Source organism: Callorhinchus milii, unplaced genomic scaffold (assembly GCF_018977255.1).
Source record: "Callorhinchus milii isolate IMCB2004 unplaced genomic scaffold, IMCB_Cmil_1.0 Scaffold2, whole genome shotgun sequence".
In the NCBI taxonomy this organism is placed as follows: Eukaryota; Metazoa; Chordata; class Chondrichthyes; order Chimaeriformes; family Callorhinchidae; genus Callorhinchus; species Callorhinchus milii.
The window spans coordinates 60,359,478-60,382,791 of record NW_024704743.1 but is presented as its reverse complement, the minus strand read 5'-3'; the positions used below and the strand labels follow the sequence as shown (position 1 = coordinate 60,382,791).

At 38.1% G+C, this 23,314-nt stretch overlaps 1 protein-coding gene across 2 annotated transcripts in view; it reads left to right on the top strand.

The window, feature by feature from the left end:
- Positions 1–19,915, top strand: part of col1a2 (collagen, type I, alpha 2) — a 44,398-nt gene extending 24,483 nt beyond the window's left edge. For both annotated transcript variants that reach the window (XM_007909256.2, XM_042346909.1), the window contains exons 24-51: positions 518–616; positions 1,183–1,236; positions 2,424–2,477; positions 3,336–3,389; positions 4,284–4,337; positions 5,358–5,402; positions 5,497–5,595; positions 6,022–6,129; positions 6,956–7,009; positions 7,121–7,174; positions 8,255–8,308; positions 8,609–8,662; positions 8,787–8,894; positions 10,374–10,427; positions 10,519–10,572; positions 12,515–12,676; positions 12,777–12,884; positions 13,587–13,694; positions 13,838–13,891; positions 14,000–14,107; positions 14,225–14,278; positions 14,650–14,757; positions 14,849–14,902; positions 14,991–15,098; positions 16,240–16,489; positions 17,300–17,490; positions 17,805–18,047; positions 18,943–19,915. In XM_007909256.2, coding sequence (XP_007907447.1) covers positions 518–616; positions 1,183–1,236; positions 2,424–2,477; positions 3,336–3,389; positions 4,284–4,337; positions 5,358–5,402; positions 5,497–5,595; positions 6,022–6,129; positions 6,956–7,009; positions 7,121–7,174; positions 8,255–8,308; positions 8,609–8,662; positions 8,787–8,894; positions 10,374–10,427; positions 10,519–10,572; positions 12,515–12,676; positions 12,777–12,884; positions 13,587–13,694; positions 13,838–13,891; positions 14,000–14,107; positions 14,225–14,278; positions 14,650–14,757; positions 14,849–14,902; positions 14,991–15,098; positions 16,240–16,489; positions 17,300–17,490; positions 17,805–18,047; positions 18,943–19,089 — 2,694 coding nt within the window. In that variant the 3' untranslated portion in view covers positions 19,090–19,915. The remainder of the gene's footprint in view (positions 1–517; positions 617–1,182; positions 1,237–2,423; positions 2,478–3,335; positions 3,390–4,283; positions 4,338–5,357; positions 5,403–5,496; positions 5,596–6,021; positions 6,130–6,955; positions 7,010–7,120; positions 7,175–8,254; positions 8,309–8,608; positions 8,663–8,786; positions 8,895–10,373; positions 10,428–10,518; positions 10,573–12,514; positions 12,677–12,776; positions 12,885–13,586; positions 13,695–13,837; positions 13,892–13,999; positions 14,108–14,224; positions 14,279–14,649; positions 14,758–14,848; positions 14,903–14,990; positions 15,099–16,239; positions 16,490–17,299; positions 17,491–17,804; positions 18,048–18,942) is intronic.
- The last annotated feature ends 3,399 nt before the right edge of the window (positions 19,916–23,314 follow it).

Here is a 23,314-nt window from a genome sequence, read left to right as displayed (position 1 = left end):
ACAATCATTCCAAATCAAGATCATTTTAATATTATATTCTCTGGAATTCTAAAACTTTTTTTTTAGAATACTTCAGAGTATTGTTAAAAAATCCCACAACCAGGATGAAACCTGAGGATCATTAGCCTGGGAGAACATAGAATATCTGTCTTAGTTGATTCATATTCTTTGTTGCCCTACTATAACTCCCCAGGATATTTGATATTATCTTTAGAGCAACGTTTTAGATTTGCTGATTATTTCTTGTGCTACAATAGAAACTGATATAAAATTTGCAAAAGAGTAATGTATGCAGAGTAATTTCTGAAATATTCTTGCAATTCTCAATAACATGCATGGGAGTAAAACAGTAAATTAAACTGAATTAATTCAGCTATAAGCATTTTGCATATAGCTTGAATGCTGCATTACTGTTCTTGAATATTTTTGCATTCATTTTTACTAAAACGGTTGAAAGGAGACTGCTGAACACAAACTTTTGAAGAATGCAGTTTCATTCTCTGAGACTACTTTTTAGGGTGTACCTGGCGAAGAAGGTCGAACTGGTCCTCCTGGGCCTGTTGGTCAAAGAGGTCCAAGCGGAATGATGGGCTTCCCCGGTCCAAAGGGAACTAGTGTAAGTCATAGCCTATTATACACATTTTGGTTATGTTTCATCAATTTCCAGTGTCTTCTCTTAACCTCAATGACAATTTCTTCAGAACCATTTATGTTGTTTTTTGAGATTGAGAAACAATTCATCACATTTTTTCAGCATTCGCCTAATTTTCAATGTACTTTAACAAAAAGATGTAAAGTGTCTTTTCAGTCTGGAGGGTAATTACATGCATATTTGAAATTATGTACAGCACTGATATTTAAAAGACACATTAGTTAGGAAATTAGCCAGAGATAGACTTGGCTCCAAAGGTTACCAAATATTCTTAGTTTGTTGTGCAATGAAGCCTCACAAGTAGATAAGGTGATTAAAGTGGAAGATTTGGTTTAATGTGTAGCATTCAACCCAAATATTCAATTCAGAAACAAACCATCTTAGAGTCATAAAATAAAAGAAACCACTTTGAGTAGCACATAACATCGTCTAATTTAAATAAATTTAAAAGTCGGCTTTTCATAAATACAAAAGGAAAAAAGAAGGTATGCTTCAATCATAAATAACCCTGTATCTGTTTTATTTTTCAGGGTGTACCAGGTCCACCTGGTGAGAGAGGAAATGTTGGTCCTACTGGTGATAGGGTATGTTTACCATCAGTAGTACTTAACAAAGCCAGCTACCGTCCATCCAATGTTATATAATATTGGAGGGTAATTACATTACACATTTGGATGCAAATTCAATAAATTCAGACATCGGCCATCTATTTGAGCATGCACATTAATATTTACAAAATATTTAATACACTAATTCCTGTCAACAATTGATGCAATCTAATCCAGAATAAAATCAGTCATTCACTTCACAGTTGTGTGTGGGACTTTGCATGTGTGCCTACAAAATACACAATCACTGCAATAAATCCTGTGAAGCGCTTTGAGATATCGAGACAACATGTTAAGGTGCTACATCAAATATAATATTATTAGAATTCTCATATTATTAAAATTGTCATGCAAAGATTTGCTTGAAATGGAAATCATTGTATTGATGCATAAGAAATTATATAGCAGGTGACTGATGCATTTTATATTTCCCCGAGAAGGTCAAATTCCAGTTCATGGGTGTATATAACAATTGTACTTCATAATGAAAAGATGCAAGCACACAGTGTTAGCTTTTACTTGGTGGACTCCTATTTTTGTAAAAGGGAAACTATAACAGGTTGCTCAGAAAATCAGAATATAACATACCTAAAAAAGTAGAAAATAGATTAACGTCACATTGCATCCTGAGAATTTACATTCATTTTAAACCTCAGCAGGGTTATACTCCATTTATCAATGTAGTCCATACTCCAATCCATACACTGACCTCTCTGTGAAGTAATCCAACAAGAGGAATTTTCTTGATATACAAGAAACCATAATATAGAAGTCTATTCTCTCGTTAAATTCTGCGCACATTAATGTTTTGATGAGACTGGTGGTAACTGCTCCAGTACTCCCAGCGAACGGTTACCCGATTAATTGGTGGAGAACCAGGGCCCATATAGTGTACTTAAAGGTCGAATGTTGCTGGCGAGCNAAAAAAATCATGGATCAAATGAAAATTATTGCATTGATGGATAATAAATTATCATGTGAACTGAAAGTCTAAAACTAGCACAAAACCAATTTGCAGTGAATGGCAAATGTGGTGCAAAAATAATTTTAAAAAAACTAACAAATATAAATTATTTTTTAAAAATAGAAGCAATGAATGTTGGCAATAAAATGAACATTTGTAGTAATAAGCTGGACGTTTTTTTGATCCTGTTGTCCTTCAGGGTTCACCCGGCAAAGATGGTGAAGTCGGTGCTCAAGGTCCCGGTGGAGTTGTTGTAAGTAAGAGTATTTCAAAAGTTAAACTGAATTGATGGTTGTAAACCACATATACTTTCCATTGGCTATTTACAGTTTGTGAAGAAAGTGATGCATAGAGCCTCATTAATATACATTAAATAATAAAGGGTGTAGATGAGGTAAATTATTATGTCCAGTAAGCTAAGAAAGTAGTAAAACATTAAAGGAAATTTGCGTAAAAGATGTTTCGAGCAGATATCAGCAAGGAAAAACTTGTATACTGAAAAAGTGATAAATATTTACATTAATCTGCCAGAAAAAGGTCATAACATTTGGTACTATTCAAACTACAACGAAATGTACAATTCAAGATGTATGAAAGGTGCTTCCTCATTTGTGATTTTTCCCATCCTCTTTATTTTTATACATATTTTGAAAGAGTGAGCACCCATTTTCTTTTTACGGCCTTTTTCAGTAACACTGAATCAGCTGAACTAATAACACATACACATATATATACTGAACTTCTCAGTGTTTTAAACCGTGAACACTTTAAAGTAATACACAACACTATTATTACAAAGTGAAATCATTTATTTTTTCTATTACGCAATATTGTGTAGATCAATGGTGACCAACCTTGATGGTCGGCCGACAAAATAAATTTCCTTGATAGAATATTTCTTGATTTATACCGATTGAACACGGACTTACCCAGATTCTTGGGTTGGGGGACGGGGGGAGATGCATTTTGACGGCTCTGAGATCCACTTCTGGCCCGCGGGCCACAGGTTGCCACCACTGGTTTGTGTAAATCTGATGCATGAGATTGAAATCAGCTGGAGCTATCACTGTGGCAGCTTCATTATATGTATATTTGTAATGTTTCTTTTCAGGGTCCAGCTGGTGAGAAAGGTGAACATGGTCCATCTGGTGCCATTGGTTTCCAGGTATGAGTCTCTTACATTGAATCATAAGCTTGGTGAAATATGATGCATTGAAGTAAATTGGGGATGTGTCATTGTCGGAAAGGAATTCCATCATGTAAACTTTACAATCATAGACAATAATTCCTTGCAAAATCTTTATGGGAATCATATTTTAATATCTAAGTGCATCAGCTCCGCTTAGAATGAATGTATGTTGATTTTACACTGAGTGTTGCATTTTGTTTATGGAATTCTTGAGAAGCAGTTTTCAAGTAGCCTACAGGTATTGTTGCTAATAATCCTTTAACCCCGACCTCTCCCCCAGTTTACTATTCTGTGAGGAAGTCCAGACAACTTTAACAGCAACATGGGAACAACTATCATACTGTACTGTTGTTCCTAATTTGGGATTTACAATTTGTTTTCTGTGGATCTCTGCAGGTGGTTCAGACAGACCCACCAGCAATTCCGAAATCATATTAAGGTGGCCTGATAGCTCAGTATGTCCTTCCCACCCATATGTGGTGACCAGTACATCAAAGATTTTGGCTTGTTTTATTGGGTGATGTTTCCTCTGGAGATAGGATCCAGACCTGCCTCAGGCAGTCAACATGTTCAACTCATAGCCCTGAAGACCTTACTCTTCCATCTTGCCTACAGTCATCTTCCCTCTCCCCCCAGCTCGGCATTGTGCTCCGCCACTGTCAAGAGCTCTGGGACGTTACCTTGCATGAGGTGTGCTATATAAATGCAAGTTGTTGTTGTTGAAGCAGTGCGAGGTGATAAATATTTTGGAAATTGCTGCTGAGAAGTGCCTTCATTTTGGTAGTTTACCAAAAATCTTGTTTTGCTAAATAAAATCAAAGGACAGTGTAATTGTGTCTAAATCAAATATGTTTATTTATGTTGCTTCAGGGTCTCCCTGGTCCTCCTGGTATGGGTGGTGAGACTGGAAAACCAGGTGATCAGGTAAGATAAACAAAACTGTCTGTCTGATATAAAAAGGGCAAGGTAACCGAAATAGCCTGTATCATATATGTATGAATACATGCAGAATAGTCATTAGAGGCCCACAATGATCTGAAAATTATTAATAAAATTATGTTAATATATAAGAATGAATAAATTCACAAACTTCAAACCTATGTCATCCAACTTGTCATTATTTTCAGTTTTTACTAAGTTAACAAGTGATGCAAAAATAAGCGATCAATCTTTTACACTGCTTATTTTGCTCACCTCGCAAACATTTAGTTTGCATTCTTTCCAAAAATGATTATGCTTGCTTCCAATTACATTTTATTCTAAACCAGAAAAACTGCACTCATGACAAATGTAAATACATTCGCACATATTAACCTTTCCTAAAGGTCCTACTGTATTCAGCATTACTACATTCTATACTATATTCTGCCCGCTCCCTTCATTCTTCAGGCCTGCTCCATGTCTCCCATCGGTGGCCGGGCTTTCAGCCTCTCTGCTCTCACACTCTGGAACTCCATCCCACGGTCCCTTCACCTCGTTTCCTCCCTTGCATCCTTCAAGGCCGATCTCAAGACCCTTCTCTTCGACCGTGCCTTTGGTCTCCCTCCCACCTCTCTGCCTTCCCTCACCCCTACACCACCCCTCCCCCATGCTCAGGCCCCGACACCTGACTGTTCAGCGCTTTGGGATGTCCTCCCGACGTGAAAGGCGCTCTATAAATGTAATTTTGTTGTATATTCAGCATATTCATATCCTCTAACTGGAGATAGCCTCTTCATTGTAGACATGTAGTGATATTATTTAAGCACTAAATTATAAGCAAATTTATACCTTTTGGCACACTGTAACATCAACAGTTGTTTTTTTTACTTTCGATAGTATGTCAATGGGTAAGATACTGAGTCTTGAAAACAATGTGAAGTAAAACAAGTGGATAATGTTACACAGTAAATATATTTAAACTATATGTTTTACATTCTTAACAAACTTTCTTACTTGCTTTAGGGTATCCGAGGTGACTCTGGTATGACCGGTTCTCCTGGTATAAGAGTAAGTTAAGCTTCTCTTATAGTTTTGCACATTCACTTTGTTTAGAGGTAAGGTTCATGATATAAAGTGATGTGTTTCATTTGTTTCTGTTAAGGGTGAGCGTGGTGTTCCAGGTGAACTTGGTGCTACTGGTCCCCACGGTATGTCTGGGTCTCGTGGTCCTTCTGGTTCTACTGGTTCTGAAGGTGGAAAGGTATGTTACCAACAAGCTTTAAGAGTAACAAAGAATAACTCAGTTGAAATACTGATTATGGTATCCTAAGCATAAACTAAAACAAGCGAGGTTCATTGTATTTGGATAAATAAGCTAAATAAGGAATTCCTTCTGGACTTGTGTTTAAATTGTAGCAGGACACAAATCAACAGAATGTGTTAAATGACCTTATCTCTTTATGAATCAGTCATAATTTTGAGTATGATTTCTTCTATCAATGATCAATTTACTCACCTTGGCAGGCAAGGTCTTTTTGGTTAATATATATACCGAATGGAGAATCACCCTATGTGTTGATATAACGATTTTATATTAACGCTGAAATAATGGCAGCAAAGGAATCAGAAATATGTTCTCATATTAACTAATTCTAAGTTTTTGTAACCAGTTGTTGTTTGTTATTAGGGAGAAATTGGCTCTGTTGGTCTTCATGGTCAACGAGGTCATCAGGGAGCTCAGGGTATACCAGGAGAGAGAGGTGCTGCAGGTGGCCCTGGACCTAAAGGTGAAAAGGTAAGTTATATTGCCTTACATTATAATCGTTTTCCAATTATCAATTGCCTCACTATTTACCCTTGTAAGGCTCAGCCCCACCAATAATTCTGCTGGATAACCAGTTAATAGGAAGCCCATTTGAGTAAGGTTTTGCGCTATCACATGCAGAGTGCTCCACATTTCCAGGAGAATAATAATAATCTTTGCATTATTATTATTTATTATTATTGCATTACTTGGATGCACCAACTAACAGTCAAAATAAGGAAGGATGGGGTTAAGTGTCAGGTAAAACTGAGATGTAAAACCTTACCCTCTGATTTACAATATAGTGCTCTACCACTGGAATCATTTGAACTCCACATAGTATGTTCTACATGGTAACTAGAAATGTTTTCAATATAAGTTTGATTTTATGTTCATTTTATTGATTATTGGAGGGATGAGTTGGGAGGGACTGGAGTAAAGGGGAAGAGGGATGTTTAGAATAGGTTAAATTCATGATTGTGACCAGAGCAACCTGCAGATCACTGGCATTTAAAAAAATTACAATATAATACAAATTTACATTTATATTTTCACGTCAGGTGGACATCTAATGCGCTTAATAATCCTGGCTAGGAATTAAGAGGGTGGAGGCCATGGGGTGTGTGAAATGGAAAGATGACAGAAAGCGCGGTCAAAGAGATAGGTCTTTGAAAATGAAACCCTTGTTGTTGTTGTTGAAACACTGGTATAAAACTAGTTGGAAGTTTTAAAATTAATGGCTTGAAAAGTGTATGAAGATACTAAGAAGCAACTGTATGCCTTTACTACTACTCATGCTGTTTTGTTTTGATAACAGGGTGAATTTGGGGTTGCAGGTCCCGTTGGCAACACAGGGTTTGATGGTCAGCGTGTAAGTAGTCCCTCATTGTCTGTTATATTTACACTCATCATTTTATACTGATTGCGAGTGTAGAGTTATGTGCAATCTTCATCTTAATATCTGCAAACTTTTCTTTTATAGGGTGCTCATGGTCCTACTGGTGCTCCTGGTCCAAGTGGTCCTGGTGGTGAAAGGGTAAATTGGTTTTGAAAATGAAATTGTGAAAGCTTCCTACTACAAACTAGTAATGCAAACCTCTCATCACAGCTAACTTTTCTGTGCTTCTAATTCACTAGAATATGTCAGCCACTCATCAGGTTGTGTTGCGTTTTCCATTTAAATAATTGAAAGAAATCCATACAGTCTGGAAGTCTGCTTTTTACCAGTGTAAAGAATTTAGTTGTGTCACCAACTACTTTGCAACTTTCAAAACTCTTTATCCTTGTGCTAATTATTACAACAATGCCATCTACGTTCTTTTTTCACTGATAGAATTATTAATGCAATGAAAAAGCTTTGAATTTACAGGAATGGTGAGGTTGGACTAAAACTTTTAACTGTCACAAGTCAAGGAGTTCTTCCTCTCACCCGCTTTCTGCTCAGTGAAATGCCATTGTCATATGATATTTAATTTAGCCTTTTCTAATATGATCTGTTAACGTTTACTCTATAAAAGATTTGATCCTCAAACTCAGTTTTGTTGTTGCACAGCAGCACCTAAACAATTCCAAACAAACAAGATATATTCCTATGATGAGATTTTAATCAAATAACTGTCACCTTTGAAACTTGCTAATGGTACCGAGCTTCAGTAATTGTTTTCCTCATAATAATGTTAAATGGACCCATCACTGTACTTAATGATAGGGTTGCTCTAATTCTAAATATTTTATGTTTGCCCAACATCTAGTGATAATCTAATTGTTATTACAACCACCATTATTGGTGTTTTGCTGCTGTTCTCCTATAAAATAGTCACTGCACTTCACAACGAATCCTGTGAAATACGTTGAGCTTTGCCCACATGATAAGGTGCAAAATCAAGCGCAATTTATAAAAAAATTTTAAAAATCTATGCCGTTGCTACTTCCATCATCATAAGAATCATTATAAAATGTTGCCTACCAGCGCAAATAGCCTGATTGCCCTTATAAACATGATTATGGTACAGTTATGATATCCCTCTCATACTTGGCTTCTCTACTGTAACTTCAGATTGCTACCGTCTCTGATGAGTGATGATACAATAACTAAACTTGCCTTTCTCTTCTTCAGGGTGAAGCTGGATCTCGTGGTCCTGCTGGCTTATCTGGTGCTCGTGGTGTTCCAGTAAGTACAAGAATCGCCCATAAATACACAGTCAATTAACTTAACAGTATATTCTGTGAAGCTCTTTAAGACGTTTAGAAGACACGAAAAGCACTATATCAAATGCAAGGATTATTAAAAAATGCACAGTAAAATAATAGATATTAATATTAACCTCTACTATTCTTTTCTAAATATCTCACTTATTGATAGCAGTATTCCTCGATTTTTTTTTAATCAACAATTAGCAATGATATTAGCTCCACTGGGAGAAAGATTATAAGCACTAATGTTATTATTGGTTTGATTTTTCTCTACTAGGGCGAACATGGTGAGAGGGGTCCCAATGGTCCTTCTGGCTTCGCTGGTCCACCCGTACGTTTCAAAACATTATATTTCCCAACAAACGTTTACTTTATTTTGCTCAATTTTTAGAAACCTGAGAATACGTGGAAAACAATTTTAGTTTCATTTTTCGTGTTCTGTTTCTATTACGTAGGGTGCAGACGGTCAGGCTGGAGCGAAGGGTGAACGGGGTGTTGGTGGTGTTAAGGGAGAAGTTGGTCCTTCTGGTCCTTCAGGTCCTCTTGGTTCTTCTGGTCCTCAAGTAAGTACAGAGCTTCAGAGCCCATCTAAGTAACTTCATCAGCCTTGTATCACACTATGCGTAATATATTGTTCTTCATTTGCAGTTAATCAAAAAATATTTTTTTGTAAAGAAATCGTACTAATAAGTCTACAGTTAATAAAATATGCCTTTAGAAAAATTACAACAATTTTTTTTCACTGAATAGTAGTATCTATTGGGAAGTTTAGATATGCAATGGTCCTTCACTTCATGCCTGTGCATTGGTGTGCACAAATTTGCTGCTATGATCACCTTTGACAGTCACTACACATTACAGACAACTCTTTGAAACTCTTTGAGACATTTTGTCATAATTAGGCACTGTACCATATGCAAGGATTATTATTGTTCAATGCCACATCCATGCCATGACCCACTCTGCCTTCCCCCACCTCCGCAACATCGCCTAGCTCCGCCACAGTCTCACATTGCAGACTGCCGAAACCCTCATACATGCATTCATAACATCGAGGCTTGACTATGCAAATTCCCTGCTTGTCGGCCTCTCCAAATCCTCCTTCCATAGATCATCCAGAACTCTGCAGCCCGTGTCCTCTCCCACACCAGGCTCCGTGACCTTATCACACCCATCCTTGCCCAACTCCACTGGCTTCCCATCACACAGAGGATACAGTTCAAGATCCTGGTCTTCACCTTCAAAGCCCTCCATAGCCTTGCTCTCCCCTAACTTTGTGACTTCCTAAGCCCCCACCGATCTGTTCGCTCCCTCTGCTCACCGGGCTCCGGCCTACTTCACGTCCCCCACCTTGCCCACCCCACCATTGGCAGGCGGGCCTTCTGACACTCATCCTCTGGAACTCAATCGCGCAGTTGCTCTGCCTCACCCCCCACTCCGTTGCCTCCTTCAAGACCTTCCTGTTCGACCGTGCTTTCGATCACCCTGCTTCCCCCCACCCCCCCTCCGCAATCCTGACCCCCAGCACCTAGGGACATCCTCCCAACATGAAAGGTGCTACACAAATGTATTCTACAGAATACAACGATCTACAGAATGCACTTAAACCTCAAGTAATTTTGGAGTTGGACTTCGCTACTTAGACTATAGCATCAACCTCTGTCCTTCCAGTCTAAAACTCTTGGTTGTACAGTTTTGAGCCAAGAAGAAAGTGTCAGCATTCACTCACATCTCCTGAAGGTCATCCATACAATTAGCTTCATTTCACTCGGACACGTTTGCTCGGGTATAGTGAAGTTTGGAGATAGCTTCATATCTGAGATGCTCATCAGGCATTGTGGTTCTGGATGTTAGTTGAAGTTTAGATGTATTGGCAGCATATTGAAGAGCAAAGATCATGTTATTAACAGAAAGCTTAGGCAATAAATGTTTTCATTCTTCCTGATCCCCAAATATTTAACGGCTCCTAATATAGCAGTCTTTAGCATAAGCCTTAAAGAACGGATTCCTGTTCAACTTATAATTAATCTTTTATTTCTCAGGGTGCCGTCGGTCCCAGTGGTCCCAGAGGTGTTGTTGGTGCTTCAGGTCCATCAGTAAGTTAAATAATTATTGTTTTGTCATTTTTTCAAACGGATGATTTCAAATAAATAATTATTAAAGCTCATTTTCTCACTCTTTTTATAGGGTCGCACTGGTTCCCCTGGTCCTATTGGTCTAATGGGTACCGTTGGCCCAGCTGTAAGTAATTGTTCTTCTTTCTGAACTAATTTTGACAGATCAGCGATACTGTAGCAAGAGTAAAAGACACTAAACTATTTGGATTACTTTTAGGAAACTGGATTAAATATGCTTTCCACACTTTCGTCATCTCCGCTTTGATTTCTCCAATACCCACCTCACTCATTTCCCCAGCTCCACCATTTATAAAATCCAGCTGATTCAAAATTCCACCATCCATATCCTCACTCAAATTCTGTACCTCCATCACCCAAGTCCCTGTCAGGCTTCACTAACTCTCTATTGCAGAACAGATATAATTCACATTTACGAATCACTTCATGCTCCAGCACCTCCATATCTCTCCAATCTGCTCACACTCCTCTCCACTAACCGTCCCCTTCATTCAGCCAGCTTCAGCCTTCTGCACACCACTCGCACCCTTCACTCAACCACCAGCGGTGATGCTTTCAGTCACTATGTCCCAAACTCTGGAAATCCATCCCTCAATCCATCCATCTTGTCCTCTCTTTTCCCATCTTCAGATCACATCTGATGAGCTTCTTCTTCAATTGGGTTTAAGGTCACCTTGCCTTTCTCCGCCATTGTTAAGCACTCCAAGACGCTATCTTGCTTGAAGAGTGCTGTATAAATGCAACTTATAATTGTTGCTGTCAGATATCCAGAACCATATGTTTCTGCTTTACAATAGTTGCACCTTCAGAGTGCTGCAGGGAGGATTCAGCATGATGACTGTGTCGCCATTTATTTCTGGTATTCACCACAATTCAGAATTTACGGGACTGCTCATATCCAAGCTATTGGTGTATTTTGATTCCATAGTAAGTCAAGGTAGTTACAGGACCCGGTTCAAGATCTAAAGGAGGGGTTGAAAATACACCATTCACAACGTTGATTGGCAAATAATGACTCAGAGTCTCAAATTGGAACTCCTACAGATAATATGATTTGGATTGTTGGGTTGATATTTTCCAGGTCCATTTGTAAGTCACTGACATTTTATTTGACTTCCCAACCATTGATATTCGGTAAGCTTGAAAAAGAGATCATTGGTAAAACAACAGCTGAAATGGCACCAGAAAAGCACCTTAAGATATAAATTGCATTCCCTCCAATGTACGAAACATTGACCTGCAATATCTGGGCTCTATGATGTTCTGTTGGAGGCAGAACAGAGCAGCTCACATACTGTTTCAGTGAAAGATGCTATTTCATTTTTCTCTCAACTGTTTTTTCAGCCCCATTGTAATACTGCCAATGCTTGTTCAACCTTAAATCATTTAGTTTAATGATCCTCCTGTAATCATTAGCTGCCTTTTGCAACTTATTAAACTCAATTGTTAATACTTTCTACATATCATTATATGCTATCTCACTGTCAATATCTGTAACTTTATGAACCGGTGGAAAATAAGATCTTTTACCACTAAGTCCGTAAATATTCTTACCTTCTGAGAATCACCCTAATGTTCACTCTAATGTAGTGTATACAGTATAGATGTATGATATTGACAGTAACCAGTTTGTGATCAGTTTTGGGTATAACTCTTTCTTTAAATTCACTTGCCCCAGATGAACTTTACCATTATTAGACTGGGCTCCTATGATGAATACCACATATTTGGCATCATCTTTGGGATGTCCTCCTGATGTGAGAGTCTCTATATTAATGTGAAATTGGATTGTATTGTATTCCCAGTGCAGCTCTAAGCTATGCTGTTCTATAGCTGGTTAACTGTTTCATGTGACATTGGAGGATCAGAGCAGAGCTCAGTAATCATTTAGAAATGTGTTGTAGAGGATTTTCACTTGGAATCTAAATTAGTGAAGGGTCAAAATTAATGAAAATATGTATTATATCAGCAGGCAGGATATATCAGAGCATTAAAATAAGTGGTTACTACATATTCATGTGACAAGTATATTTGTGTTTGTTTTATAGGGTCCTCAAGGTTTCACTGGTCCCGTTGGCTCTCCTGGTAATCCTGGCCCACAAGGTGTAAGAGGTGATGTAGGACCTCAAGGTCACTCAGGTCCATCAGGCTCTATGGGTGCTGTTGGCGCTCATGGAGATAAGGGGAATGCCGGTGAAGCAGGTTCTTCTGTAAGTTACGGGGGAAATGACATAGTTGTTTATCAATTCATATTAATTTCACCAACAGATATATGATTACCAAAGTACTCATATTGATATTTATGTGCAGGGTCCTCCTGGCTCTCATGGTTCTTCAGGTTACATCGGTTCGCGTGGATCCACTGGTCTTCGTGGTCAATCAGGCGAACGTGGTCTCCCAGGTGGTCCAGGCCAAAGTGTGAGTAGAGCCTTCCTAGCCAATCTACCCATTTAAGGAGTTCATGAAACACTTTACACATAGATTAAGTAGCACCTGATATTTTTGTGCTCAGCATCTATCTCCTTGGAATGCTTCAAGCAGTTATCATCTTGAAGCCTTGGTTCTAGGAAAGTGGAAGAACCAATAAAAAGTATGAATCTTAACTATACTATATTAATTTAGAAATGAAGTCTCAGATTGAACAGAGAGCTCTGTAGAATTCAAAATGCCTTGATCAGCCATTTCTTAAAGTTTTGGTTCCCACACTGTGACTTTAAAATGAATTGTAATGTTAGAATAATATTAGCCCTATAATATAGACCATCTTCATAGTGTTTCCAATGGCTGACAATGTTTGACGCTGTTTGCAAAGAATATGGGGAAAATATCATATAACTGTACCAACACAGTCAGATCCCAAGTCTTTCAGGCAAAACAAAACTTCTCTAATAGTGGTGGAGTACCAAGGGGATTTTTTCTGCTTCATTCATTAAATGCAGTGATTTCTTTGCTGTGGTTTATATTAAAAGTATAATGTCATTATATCTAGTTGATTCACTAAGCAATTAGAGCAAAGTAATGTCTTCTTTGGGAGGCATTTTTTTTTATTATTTGTGAGAGACTCCCCTCAAGATTTTTAACGAATGCCTTTATAATGATTTTACTTGTTATTCCATTTAGGGTTCAACTGGTGCAACGGGCCCTTCAGGTCGTCCTGGAGAACGTGGTGCATCAGGGGCCGTTGGCTCTGTTGGTTTGACTGGTGCCCATGGTGAATCTGGCCGTGATGTAAGTTATACAGTAGTATTGACCCTACTGTTACCACGTATATAATACATACTGCATAGTTATGAAAACATTGAGAAAAAATTGTTGCAGTATAACTTAGAAAGTCCTTGAATATAATTTATTTTATTTATTTTGTTTTTAAGGGAAACAACGGTCTCGATGGTTCTCCTGGTCGTAGAGGCTTCGCAGGTCCTAAGGTGTGTATTACAGTCTTAAAGTGTTACTTTGTGAGGGCGGATGGGGTGGGGGGATGTTCTAGTATATCATTGCTTTGCTAATAAAGCTCGTCTTTGTTTCCTATTCAGGGCGATCGTGGTGAGCCTGGCAGCAATGGGTCACCTGGTCCATCTGGTCAGCCCGGTTCCCACGGTACAGTGGGTCCAGTTGGCAAGTCTGGCAATCGCGGTGAACCTGTAAGTGTTTGTTTTCTTGAGGACAGAGAGATGCCAGTAATTTCAATTTCTATTTTTGTCTCAATGTGTTAATGTGCATTTTTAATGAAGAGTAATTGCTTGTCTGTTTGACACCAGGGACCCGGAGGCTCTACGGGAAATGTTGGTCCAATGGGTCCACGAGGTGTTCCTGTAAGTACCTTTCAAAGCAGCAATAACATTCCTGTTTATAGAAAACCAAATGACATATAATCCAGATTCACAAAGCACTCCGAGACGCCGTCCGGAGTGAATGGCGCTATATAAATGCAAGGTTGTAGCTTTTAGTGTCTGTCCTTGTATTAAAGGTAATGATCAAAAAATTGAAATGTTTTCTTAAATCATTGTTGTAATAAAATAATCCTCGCATTTGATATAGTGCCTTTTCGCATCTTCTAGACGTTTCAAAGCACTTCACAGAATTTACTGTAAAGGGGATTGACTATATGTTTTGTGGGCGAAACACAGCAGCCAATTGCTATACCTGTGACTTGACCTAACCTCTTGATGGTTCTGTTTTGTAGGGCCCACAAGGTCCACGTGGAGACAAAGGTGAAGGTGGTGAAGCTGGTGTCAGAGGCATGAAGGGATTGAGAGGAAACGGTGGTCTCCAGGGTCTTCCCGGTGTTGCCGTTAGTAATTCTTCTGATTATTGATTTTTATTCCATTCTGTTGTTTTGTTCATATTGACTGGGTTACTAATTGAGCTCCATACTTTAATAGGGACAATCTGGTGAGCCAGGTACTGCTGGACCTGCTGGTCCTAATGGCATGAGGGTAAGTAAGAGCATTATTGCTTTGACAATTGTGCCAACCAGTAGGCAATAAACCAACAATGAAATAAATGACTACGTTTTGATTCCAGGGCCCCATTGGTCCACATGGTGCACATGGCAAAGACGGGTCAGCTGGACACACAGGACCTATTGGCCCTCCCGGTCACCGTGGACGTCCTGGCAACCTTGGACCTAGTGTAAGTTGAAGTTTTGCCTCAAATTATAAACACAAACCAATTGTACCAATACATTTTGCTTGTCATAAATCTATACCTGATAAGTCTAAACCTCATTTATTGTATGCAGTGATTGAGTGTAAATGCTCTTCCACCTTTCCATTAATTTCAGAGGAAATCTGTTTTGTTAGATTTTATATTAAGTATCATTGATATTCATATGATATATAAAATGTAGGCAGCACCTTACAGTGACTCTTCTAGGAAGTGAATGTAGGTGGCTGTCAGGTGAGGATAGGATTAGGCTTGGTTGGATAGCCAAGCAACTTGTTGGTGATTTCTGTCACTCACCCTTGAAGAAATGGTTATTCATTTGATAGTAAGCTGATGTCAGTGTGCCAGAGAAATCATTTGTGCCGTCTTAGGACATCGTACATTTTCAACAGACCATTTGTAATGTTATTAAAGAGCTGACAGCATGACTCTCTCTTTAATAATATTAAAACATACATCCAAAGTTCCTCAAATGCTTGCAAATGGGAGCAAAAAGTACAAATCCAGGCATTCTTCCCCCATAACCTTGTCAACCTGACTCAGTTACTGCCTCTGAGTCAGAAGGTTATGTGTTCAAGTCCTGCATCAGGACTTTAAACTCACAATCTAGATTGACACTAATTCAGTGCTGGAGGAGCACTGCATTGTCGGAGGTGGTGGTCCTACCATGGCCCTGTTCGAAAAGAGAAAGCAATGCTTCCAAGGAAGTTGGAGTAAGAATGCATCATGAGTATTGTTTATATAAAACATTGTGGTAACTTGGCTATAGAAGAATGCACTGCAACAAAAGTTAGCCCACTTTTTCAATCGCCAGTTCTATGTTTCAATGTGAAGGATCCCTTTTCTTTAGCAAATATAGGCATATCAGCAACAAACTTTTCTTAGTGTGAAATAGAGCTTTATAATTTTACAGTCATTGGTTTAAGAAACAAAACTCCAGAACCTTAGGAACCTTGACATTAACTCATAAATTCAGCTTGAAATCAAACCACAAACTTTTCAAAATGGTTTGAAATACAAAAGTAAAACTTTTACTTCTGAGATCTTTGTGAATAGCAGAGAACCATTTTCAAATAGACAAATAACCTCTGCTCTTTGTCCTCTCCAGGGTCCTCCCGGCCTGCCTGGCCACCCTGGCCCCCCGGGTGTTTCTGGTGGTGGATATGAAGTAAGCTATGACTTTTACTACAGAGCCGATCAGCCTGATAGTGCACTTACTGAGAAGGACCTTGAAGTTGACAGCACACTCAAGGTCTTGACCAACCAAATCGAGAGTATCCGCACCCCAGAAGGCTCAAGGAAAAACCCAGCTCGCTCATGCCGTGACCTGAGACTTAGCCATCCAGAATGGAAATCAGGTACGTTCACACAAAAGCCTGACTTTACTATTTTCCTAACAGTCAGTAAATTTGATGTGGAATTAACCCACACAGGTCAAGATGTTGTTTCCTAGGTTCAATTTCTAATATGTCTTGGTCAGCTGGTTACTAGGAAGTGTACAGTTATATTTTACACATTTTACATTTAAGTGAGTTTGAGACATTGCATTTGTTTAAGACACAACTTTGTTCTATGATGGAAAGCATTCGGGTGATTATTCTGGAAGGATCAGATCAAGTGGGCTGAAGGACATTCTTTCTCTAAATCTCTCTTGTGATTTTGTGATCTGAGTTAGAGTGTTGATGGGAGAGCACCACAGTTAGCCTCTGTGACCTTGAGTTCGGTCGGCAAAAAACAATTGGCTGCAGGTTATGCTCCTGATTACTGTGCGTGGCTACTGATGAAATTGTGTATATGTGGACATCAGTGAAGGCAAGATTGGATGTGATGTCCCCCTTTTCTATTCATATGGCTTGCTGACCCTCAATGTCCAGTCTTACACTTTAAGAATAATCACCCCTGTGAAGGACTGAAGGATGGGGAACACCAGTGGAACTGTCCCCCAATTATATTAACAAAAGGGGGGAAAACACAGTATGTTAATGGGTAGAATTTCTACGATATCTTCTGTGTATTATATGTAAATATATATCTGAAAAAAGTATTTTAGCTTGGGCTTGAGTCTCTGTTTTGTAATTTTCTGTTTAGAGTTTGCCATATTACATCTGTTACACTGCTGAACAAGAACCTTGATGTGTTATTGTACCTTCTTCAATTGAAACTTTCAGGTTACTACTGGATCGATCCTAACCAAGGTTGCACCCAGGATGCCATCAGAGTGTTCTGCGAGTTCACAACTGGAGAGACCTGTGTACATGCCAGCCCAGACATCATTGAACGCAGAAACTGGTGGATCAGCAATGATGCCCAAGAAAAGAAACATATATGGTTCGGAGAAACTATCAAGGATGGTGCCCAAGTAAGTGGACGAAAGGTGTACAGGATGCAGGTTATTTTGAAACCTTAAAGGGGGAATTGTGCAGCATGTGCTTTTACCACCAGTGATGTTATCATATTGACCAAAACATTTCTTTAGAAGTAGTCAATAGTTGTTCACCTTGTGAGGAGGGTATTCTTTTCCACCCACTGAAGGCCAGCCATAACCACATTTTTGTTTGATGTGATAATACCAAAGGTGATATCACTTACCACATTACCCCTTCATGCAGCATTGGTTGGGACTGGGAGACATCATAAACCAGATATCTTACGCTGAGTCTCTTTATCCTCTAGTTTACTTACAACGAAGAGCACATCACACCACTTGTTATGGCCACCCAGCTGACTTTCCTGCAACTCCTGTCAAATGAAGCTTCCCAGAATGTCACCTACTATTGCAAGAACAGCATAGCATACATGGATGAGGAGAGTGGAAGCCTGAAAAAGGCAGTACTTCTCCTTGGTAACAGTGATGTTGAACTCCGAGCTGAGGGCAACAGCAGATTCACTTACAGCGTTCTGGAAGACGGATGCACGGTAAGCACTAACAACTTGCTTTAACTACAGCTATGCTTAAGTGTGTTAATTGTACAAACAACACAGCACCCGAGTCAGTATCTGGTGACTGGTATGTACTTGATATATTTTAGAATGGAAACCAAGTAATGAAGACGATAAATGAAACAAATTGTAGGTACTGGAGATTTGCGGTACTGGATATTTCTTTATTGCTCCTAAATCACTATTAGTAGAATAAGTACTCAGAATTAGTAACAACTTTTCATTCTCTTTCACTTTGCACTTCCTATTTTCCTTTACAGTTTTGACAGTAGTTACATATTACAAATATCCTCATTTCCACCTTAATAATTGTTCTGAATAAAGCCCAACGTACATATTATGTATGTATTGACTCTGCATCTATTACTGTTTTGCCAACCAAGCACATAGATAATCATTGATCTTACCCTGAGACCTGACCAGAACTTGTCTGTGCTTAGAGTAAAATAAACAGAAATATCATGACTGTTGAATTGGGTAAAGAGCCTTGTGCCACAACACATCCAAATCATGTGATTCACATCTGTGCTTTGACAGAACATTTGCCGCTTCTGATAGGATGCTGCAATATCTTACAAAATCTGTTTTCAAATAAAATTGATACATGTGTAACATATAGCCAACAATGTAAATAGCCAGCCTTCTTCAATGACTAACATTATTATTATTAATAGACACAAAGTAAATTAAGCTACTCTGCCTTTATATGTGAAACAAACATACCACTGAGCGCGCTTCCTGACATGTTGAGACTTATTGCTTAACAGGGAAAAAAGGATTTTCAGCAAAATATCATGCCATGTTTAATTTTCTAACTGATGGTGAGACATTGTCCATGAAAATAACCCTGTTTCTATTTTGTTTGTAACAGAAACATACCGGTGAATGGAGCAAGACAATCATTGAATACAGAACACAGAAAACATCTCGTTTGCCATTTGTAGACATTGCACCTATGGATATTGGTGGCCCAGAACAAGAATTTGGTTTGGACATTGGCCCAGTCTGTTTCAAATAAATGAACTTGAGCTAACTTAGAATACTCTCCGCATTTCCTTTTTTAACTGAATGCTGACTCATTCCATTTCTTCTGCTCCATCCACTTGCTTAAGTCTGGGCTTAAAGAGAAGTAGGATGTCCAAAAAGAACATTGTTTTGTCCGTACAATTTTAATGCAGTTCGCAACAACTTGGAAATTTCAAGCGATTATTGCAGGTGAAACCTTGAACTAAAGGTTTACGTCACAAATTATGGAAAGTAAATAAAAAGAATGAAACATGAGTGTCATCTGTAGTCTTTGAATATCTTTCAAAGAGGAAGTTTAAAACCACCAGCTTCCCAAGGTTTAAACTACCTCATATACTTATTTTAAAGTATTATACACATAATTTCTTTCTCATAATTAACTGTGGTATTTGGGTTCAAGTTATTGTGTAAAGGTGCTAAGTGGTATTGAAGTGTGCAGATAACCTACTTGAAGTACTTACTAACTGTGGTGCTAACCAAATGTCCCATGCCATGATTAAAATTGTCACTATGTGAGAAGAACATTTCCGCTGTATTAAGTTGTACAATGGTTTTATTTTCAGTAAAATCCATTGGCTAATATCATGGAATCCTCTTGTCTATTCCCAAATTAAACATGTGGATACCCTCCTTGCCATTTCCATTTCATAATTTCAGGTGTTTGTGCTTTTAGCAACGCACTTTCAGTCCAGCTGAACAGGAAAAAGAGGCAACAGTTCTAAAAACAAAAACATAAAAATTAAAAGTATTCCTATTTTGTATATGTGACAAGTGAGATGTTTTAATAATTGTGAAATAAAGCATGAAGATGTTCTGAAGTAGCTTGTTTCATGACTGTGGTTCATGTGACAACATTTTGAAATGGATTTGCTGTCAGCCTCTAAATTGCATTAAGACAAAAATGTAGATAGTTTAGTTGTCGCTCCCGTTCTCATATGGAGATCTGAGATTAACTCCTGCCCAATGATTGGTGATAAATCCGGCTGTTCTCTGAAGCTGCCCGTGTTGAGGTACTGGTGAATCCAGTTCAACCAGCCCATTGTAAGACTGGAATCTTAGAGCAATGAACAGTTCTCTTATAAAGTGGGGATTGAAAATGCAATTGAAAGGCAAAGATGCTATCACCAACATTGGCTCAATCCTGAACAATTGCTATCTCCATCTCACGTTTGCATTTCCAAAGAACAGATAGATTTGCGGATTATCACTCAAATAAAACTTAAAAACAATTCCCCAATTGGGACACAGCAAATCTTATCCTGAAATTTGCAATCCTTGAATTTAATAGAAATTAATGTAATGTTCCGTATTGTGTTTCGAGTTTTATTACATAGATGCTTGATCATGACAGAGTTAATTTTATTAAATAGAAGCTTTAATCATGAGAGCAAAAAAAAATTGAAGAATGAGCTGTGACAACACAAAAAACAGATATCCCAAATAAACATAATAAAGTCAGTTTTCCTAGCAAAATAATATATTTTGTCTTGCGGTTATCATGCCTGTCTTAGGTTTCCGTTTTTTAATGTTTTAGTGACTTTGTAATGTTTTTGTCTTGTGTTTAACAATGTCAAAATAGGTGGGGGAAACAGCTGATAGTACAGAAAATGTACAATTGGCACTTTCAGAATAATACCCAGTTAGTGTATTCTGCTTGTGAAACATCAAATGTACTTCACACACACACACACTGATAATAATTAAGCTTTCCTGATCTTTAACCTTTAAATTGGATTTTATTGAAACTTAAATGAGTCCAGTGTCAATACAGAATTTGTCAAACTCATTGCTGGGTATACAGGCTGATTTAGGAATGAAGAATGCCGGCACACAAGTTTAGGAGCTCTTAAATCAAATACTCTCAGAATATAGATGCCATCACTTGTAAGAAACAGATTGATGCTATAATGGGAAGATGGTAGGGTTGGTATTCTGGAAGGATGAGATTAAATGTATTGAAGAGCCTTCTTCGGCTGTGGATCCATTCACATTTTCAAGACTGAGGTGGATAGGTATTTGTTAGGTCAGGGTATCAAGGGATACGGGGCAAGGATGGGTAATTTGGAATTGAGGTACAGGTCAGCCATGATCTTACAGAATGACAAAACACCCTCGAGGGGCTGAATACCCTACTCCTGTTTCTATGTTTTGTCTACATTTTTTATTTCATTTTGTGAAAGTGATGGCATCCTGTAGTTATAGATCCAACAAATTTTGGTTTTGATCAGCCGGGTGTCTGATACTTGCAGAAATTTATAACCATGCTTAAGAATATCCAAACCAAACTGAGATTTCCACATAGATGCCATCTACACCTGGAAATGTCTGTGTCTGGAATGCACACTTTCACGTAACATATTTTGCTGGTATATCAAAATGGTAGTATAAAATGATCAACTTACTGAGACACCTGCCTTGTGCCTGCTGCTGACTATGGTTGAATAATGTTTGTTGCAGTTATAAACAATCCATGTATGATCAGAGGTTGAATAGCACAGTGTAAATCACACAATAGAATTGGCAGATGGCAGACAGCAAGTGACAGTAAAACAAAAGCAAGAAAATGTTGAGAAATTGTTGTAGTGAATCTCATTGTGGCAAAAGTGGTAATCTAAAGCAAGTTGGCCATCCATGTTATAGGTGATCAAAGAATCCTAGAACATTACAGCACAGAAACACACAATTTGACCCATCAGGTCTATGCGAGTGGGCTATGTGAATGTGTCAGACACCTGGCTGACCAAAAGCAAAATCTGGTGGATCCATAACTAATCCATTTCTTACTACAGATGAGCCACTTGAAGTATCTTACTCCTGAATAAGAATATATGGAGTCTCCCATGGATGTAGAGGCAAGAGTGAGTCAAGCTGACACCTGACACAGTCTAATAAAGATCAGGATAATGTGTATAAATCTATATTGCCATTTCAACTGTGGAATTTCTGTAGAATGTAAATACAAGTAATTATTATTACAGATTATCTATCACCCCTCAAACAAGACTGACAGTTGAAATCCCAGCCTTATCCATCAAATTGTTTGTCCAGTTTTGTTTTCAAGTATTTTAATATGCGGAACATTGCTCCATTTCTCTCAGTCCTGTTTCATGTTAGCCTACAAAATACATTAAACATTCTTTTTAATTGACAGAATATCCTGTGAAGTGCTTTGAGACATTGTCCCAACACAAAACACATTATATCAGATGTAAGGCTTATCATTTTTCAATTCCTGGCAAGTGAACATTGCTTACTAATGTTCCTTTTGTTAAATCACAGCCAGCTAGTACTAATACTAATTGGTGCTATAAAGTGCTTTAACGTTAAGAAACATCAACAAACAGAAATCAGTCTAAAGAAGATAGAAATAAAAACAGTGGGAACACTGAGCAGGTCTGGCAGCATCTATGGAAAGAGGAAATGAGTTTGTCGTTCTGACGAAAGGTAATCAACCTGAAACATTAACTCACTTTCCGCTCTCTATAGTTCCTACCTGACCTGCCGAGTGATCCCAGCCACTTCTGTTCTTATTTCAAATTTCCAGCAACTGCAGTATTTTGCCTTAAGAAAGATAGAAACAGGTCATAGGCAGAGAAAGAATTCTAGCACAAAATTATCCTCCATTTTTTATTACCTGAAACTTTGGATTCATGCAGACTCCATTTTAAAACAGATATATAAAGGAATGAAGATATAGGAAACCTCTATGTGGAACCCAAATTTACAAATATCAGGATTTGACATATATTAGATTTATTTTGCTTTTGAATATTAACTTCATTAAAATTGGGTCAAGTTCCACAGTAACTTTAAAATGCATGTGAGTGTGGTTTGAGATAGCATCATCAATGCCCTGAGGGTCTATTTACAAATGCAGATTTAAACCAATGAAAACTTAAATATGTAGCACAGTATTACAATCCAGAATATATTCAAATACTATAAATGAATTTAAAATATCAACTTTCATAAAATATACAAAATTTTAGCAAAGTTGATGATGAGACAATGTACGACTTATTTTTAAAAGCTTTCCATGTCAATTCAATGAGAAAATGATGCCAAGTCGATAGTTTAAAAAAAGTACTCCTGCATAAAGGCCACTACATAAATGCAAGTTGTTGTTGTTGTAAACATGTTGAAATCCTGGTTCAGATGTCCAATTGTAAAAGGAGCTGCACTAGTGATGACTTGCTTAAACCAACCTGCGGAGCTAC